At 34.9% G+C, this 5,844-nt stretch overlaps 1 protein-coding gene across 1 annotated transcript in view; it reads right to left on the reverse strand.

The window, feature by feature from the left end:
- The window catches only part of LOC101344748 (zinc finger protein 260), a 43,944-nt gene extending 38,100 nt beyond the window's left edge, over positions 1-5,844 (reverse strand). Inside the window, exon 1 of the mRNA XM_023742283.1 lies at positions 3,556-5,844. Coding sequence (XP_023598051.1) covers positions 3,556-4,877 — 1,322 coding nt within the window. The 5' untranslated portion in view covers positions 4,878-5,844. The remainder of the gene's footprint in view (positions 1-3,555) is intronic.

Raw genomic sequence — 5,844 nt, forward strand, 5'->3', positions numbered from 1 at the left:
TTTTTTGAGAATCTTTGAATTTACGTTCATAGGAGATATTGGCCTGTAGCTTTCTTGTGCTATCTTTATCTGGTTTTTGTATTAGGGTAATGCTGCCCTCATAGAATGACATAGGAAATGTTCCCTCTGCTTCTCTTTTATAAAGATTGTAGAGATATGGTATCATTTCTTCTTAAATGTTTGGCAGAATTGACCACAAAAACCATCTGGGCCTGATGCTTTCAGTTCTGGAAGGTAATTAATGATGGATTCAAACTGAAGCAACTCAAATTATCACACACTAATAGTGGGCAAATAAAACTGTACAACCACACTGGAAAACACTTATGAAGTCAAATATACACTTACCATGGAGTCCAGCATTCCATTGACAGCTTATTTACCCAGGAGAAATTAAAACATATATCCATGAAAAGACCTACATGTGATTATTCATGGTAGCTTTACCCATAATACCAAAAAACATGAAACAAATCAAATGTCCACCAACAGACAAATGCATTAAAAAATTATGGTTTATCTATATAAAAGAATATTATTCCATAATGAAGAGAACAAAGTAATTCCTAAGAATAAAATATTGATGAACCTCAAAAATATGTTGTTAAAAGCCAGACACAAAATATTACATACTGTGTGTTCCCATTCATATGAAATTCTAGAAGATGTAAAATAAATTTATACTGAAAGGAGGATCATTGGCTGTCTGATGCTAGTGGGAGATAACAGAAAAGGAGCATGTAGGACTATTTGGGGTGAGGGAAACTGGGAAGGTGATTACACAGGTGCATAATTCATTAAAACTCAAACTGCATAATTAAATTTGGTGTGTTTTATTGCATTAAATCATACCTCAAAGTTGATTTTAAAAAAATCAATGCAAAAATAAGATCTTGAAAACGTTTTTTTTTTTTAGTTCTGCCATTAATTTAAAGGTAAGTCAACAAGCAGTGATTTGTACACCACAAACTCTTTGTGCATCTCTATCACACATATCTTAGTCTTTAATGCTATTTGCCATTAAATGGAACCAAGATTCCTTTATTAAAAAAACAAAAAACAAACCTGTTGCCATCGAGTGGATTCTGACAGCAACCCTATAGGATGGAGTAGAACTGCCCCATAGGGTTTCCAAGGAGCAGCTGGTAGATTTGAACTGCAGACGTTTTGGTTAGCAGCTGAGCTCTTAACCACTGCACCACCAGGGCTCCAAGATTCCTCTATAGCGGGTAGCTAACTTCATAGTTTAGGGCATCAATAAACAGGATAAGTCTGGAACATCCTCTTGTATTTGGAAAAAACAAAGCTTCCAAATAGGCCAAGCAAAATGCAGAAAGGATAAAGGGGCGGAAGAAAATGGAAAAGAATGATGACATTTTATCAATCTGTGCACTAAACAGTAGTAAAAATAACGGTAATAAAACAACAATAATACTATGGCTTATTGGAGCAGCACAGTCTGTGAAAAGCCATGAGTTCATAAAAAAGCTCAAATAAAAAATGTTAATGTAATGTGACCAAAACATAGGTGTAATACAAATAAGGGAGACGATAATAAGGATTATGTTTTATTAATTAATGATTTCAAAGAGTGACAAAACCCATGGTTATTTTGTCTGTATATAAAGTTTAGATAGGTTTTTGTCTTACTTTGTTTAAGCTGGAAAGAAATAAACACAAGGAAGTATAGAACAAGGAGTGTTACACCACGAAGAGGAACATTAACTAACTAGTACTGATGGTAATGCAGAATAACCAGGTAGAGTGGGACACAAGAGTAAATCAGTAGTAGTGGTCACATAACATCACAGTAAATAGTGTTCCACTCTGTTCCAAAGATGTGAAATATGCAAATATTCTAATAGGGTAATAACAGACTCATTGCCTTACAGCTCAGGACATGAAATAGCTATAAAAATCAAAACCAAACCCACTGCTGTAGAGTCGATTCTGACTCATAGCGACCCTATAGGACAGAGTAGAACTGTCCTGTGGGGTTTACAAGGCTGTAATCTTTATGGAATCAGGCTGCCGTATCTTTCTCCTGTGGAGCGGCTGGTGGGTTCAAACTGCCGAGCTTTTGGTTAGCAGCTGAGTGCTTAACCATTGCGCCACTGGCATTCCCTTGAAATAGTGGTAAGTTATGTATTTTAAAAAATTGCTAATTTCAATAAAATACTAATAAGGAATACTTAGAAAAAATAGCTCAATATATCCAATAAGAGAATAATTACTATTGCTGATAATGCAAAACTGTAATGAGTACATAAATTCTGGGAAAGACACTAATTTCAAAAATTAAATGATGGTGACATATATGTACCCAAACATAATAGGAAAGTTTTCTTATAAAAATATCTAATAACCAGTGGCTCATGATCACACTGACTGCATAACCAAGTCAACAGTCCTAAGAGAGATGATGGGCAACTAAGATTTGCAACATCATCTCTATGATTGTCTTGTTTTCTTTCAGTGGAGTCAGGTGAGAATACTAAAACCAAAGAAGGTCTATTCAACTGTCCAAAACCAATTAAAGTAACTCTGATGGAGAATAATAAGAAAATTCATAGTAAGAATAGAGACAAAATCCAATTGAAGCCATGGTAATAATATGGTTGTAAACCCTCTTTATGTAAGTTCAGTGATCAATTTATAGTAACTGCAATACTTATGGATTTCTTTCTCTTTTTAAAGGTGTTTTCCAAATTTAAGAGAGTGACAGATTCAGTTAGTAATTTTAATCAAATATGTAAAAGTGCTTCTTTCATTTGGACCTTGGCTGGTACTAACTGGAGATGAAAAGGCTCCTTAAAGGAATTGTGCTGTAGATATTTAGAGGAATCTGGTGTCAAAACAAAATAGAAATTCAAAAAGAAATCAACCATTTGATGAAAATAGAAAGGTGGTTACATATCTATCATTAAAATAAAAACAACAGAAAACAAACAGAAATCTGCAGGGCCACAGAACTTTTAAACCACATTGTATCTAGTTGGGACTTCTAATTAGGGTTCTCTGGAGTAAGATAAGCACATCTTTACAAGAATTAGAATGCAAAAAAATGTATTTGAGTAATATTACAAATCAACAAGCCAAAAACATGAATAGATAATAGGGCAAAAGCACAAACAATAAGTCACTATAAATGAAACATTCTTGGACAAGAAACATATGAAAAGATACTCAAGTCACTAGTAATTAGGGAAATACATATTCCACACATTTCAGAAATTGACTAATAGGGACCCTCATATGTCAATGAATGTTAAGCATGTAAATTGATATAAAAAAGGAGAAATACTTGGCAATAGCTAACAAAACTGAAAGTATACATCACTATAACTAAGCAATTCTGTTTTTAAGTACAGAGTAGCCATAAAGTGTGGAAACATTTTTTAAAAGAGGGAGAGATTGAATCCCCTGGATTATTTCTTGTTAAATGCACAAGTTTTTCCAGTGAAAAACGAGAAACAAAGGGTCTTTATACACTCCATTCATTCAAATGACTTCTCACCAGTATAAATTTTCTGATGTTAAGGTGCCTACCCAAGCTAAAAGGCTTTTCCACATTCTTTACATTCATAGAGCGTCTCACCAGTATGAATTCTCTGATGCTTTGTAAAGGATGAACTATGTCTAAAGGCCTTCCCACATGCCTTACATTCATAAGGTTTCTCTCCAGTGTGAATTCTCTGATGTTCGGTAAGGGCTGAGCTGTGTCTAAACGCCTTCCCGCATGCCTTACATTCATAGGGTTTCTCCCCACTATGAATTCTCTGATGTTGAATAAGGGCTGAAGTAAGTCTGAAGAACTTTCCACACTCCTTACATTCGTAAGGTTTCTGACCACTGTGGATTCTCTGATGTCGGGTAAGTTCACTACCCACCCCAAAAGCTTTCCCACATTCCTTACATTTATAGGGTTTCTCACCAGTATGAATTCTCTGATGTCTAGTCAGGGACGAACTATTTCTAAAGACCTTTCCACATGCCTTGCATTCATAGGGTTTCTTACCGGTATGGATCCTCTGATGTCGAGCAAGTTCTCTACAGACTCCAAAAGCCTTCCCACATTCCTTACACGCATAAGGTTTCTCACCAGTGTGAATCCTCTGATGTTCAGTAAGCTGTGAACTAATTCTAAAGACCTTTTCGCATTCCATACATTTGTAGGGTTTCTCACCAGTATGAATTCTCTGATGTTCAGTCAGCTGTGAATGAAATCTAAAGTCCTTGCCACATTCCAAACATTTGTAGGGCTTGTCATCAGTATGGATTTTCTGATGTCGAGTAAGTTGTGCATGCACTCTAAAGGATTTCCCACAGACCATGCATTCATAGGGTTTCTCACCAGCATGAATTTTCTGAAGTGAAGTCATTTCTCCAACTACTTTAAACGTCCTTCTGTATTCCTTATATTTATAGTTCTTCTCATTATTATGAATTTTCTGGTGTTCACTAAGGTCTTCGTGAAAATTAAATATATTCCCATATTCAAAACACTTACAAGGTTTCATACTAGTATGAATATTCAGTTGTATAGGATATAGGTCATCCACACCAAACGAGTTCCAACATTCATTACATTCATAGGTTTTCTCACCTGTACATATTCTCTCATATTCATCAATGTTTGAGTCACAAGTAAAGACCTTCCCATATTCCTTATATTCATAGGGCTTCTCATTATGATGAATACTCTGATGTAATAATGTAAGATATTTATGATTCTTGTAACTGGGCACTTTTTCAGAGATGATTTTCCTTTTACTGAAATATCCCACTTCAGATCCTTGTACTTCAATATTGCTTTTGCTTTGCCAGTCATTTCTGAAAATGAAGTTCTCAAGGCCAGTGGACTTACTACTTTCCATTATGTCCCACTGAGAATCACTGTTGTTAATAATGTCTTTTCCTATACCTAAACTCTTTGTCTCGTGCGCTGACTCGAAATCTGAAAGAAAACAAAATTTCTCTTTTCATGGGTCACAAAAGTAAAAGTTATAGAAAGTAAAGGAAAAAAACTGAAAATATTTAACAGTCTAAATGAATAACTCTGAAATTTGAAGAAAGGCAAAAAGAGCTCAGAGAATGATAACAGTATGTAAGATTGTGAGGTTTGTAATAATGGAAACAGATTAAGACAGTGGATCTGAAATTTGGATGTTGATCATCACCTAGTAATCTTGTCAGGAAGTACTGATGTTCAGGAAGCAATACAGATAAACTGAACCAACAGCTATAGATGTAGGAACTGGTCATCAGTATTTCACAGAGATCAAAACCTAACAATCTGTCCTAATGATATTTTGATGTTTTCTCTTTTTTAAAACACTTCACCATGGATAATAAGGTGTTGCTTGTAAGACCTCAATTCAACCCATTGTCCCCTTTCTCCTTAACTTTTTTCAACTCCTGTATCAAACCACATCTCCCATCTTTTAAAGCTACTCACAGGCTCTTTCATTTCTCACAAATGAGCTCTTTGTATGGCCATCACCTTTTTATCATTCAGATCTAAAAGTTAACTACCCTCAAAAAAGGATGTACTAGCAGACCCTAAGTTAATATGTATATCTCTATTCTAATATCTAGTTCCTTGCCCTTATATCCATTTTTTCAATTGTGTATTCAGTAATTTGTTTCTTTATTTTATTAACTCTCTTTTGTTATGTCACTTATTTCCTAATTCTTTAAACTTCACAAAAAGTAATGCAATAATTCTTTTACATGCCACTGAATAACAAGCCCCCATGACACACACAAACACACAAAAGAAACAGTTGCTGTCAAGTCAATTCCGACTCATGGTGACCCATGTGTTGCAGAGTAGAACTGCAC

The sequence above is a fragment of the Trichechus manatus genome, unplaced genomic scaffold (genome assembly GCF_000243295.1).
Source record: "Trichechus manatus latirostris isolate Lorelei unplaced genomic scaffold, TriManLat1.0 scaffold00207, whole genome shotgun sequence".
NCBI lineage: Eukaryota > Metazoa > Chordata > Mammalia > Sirenia > Trichechidae > Trichechus > Trichechus manatus.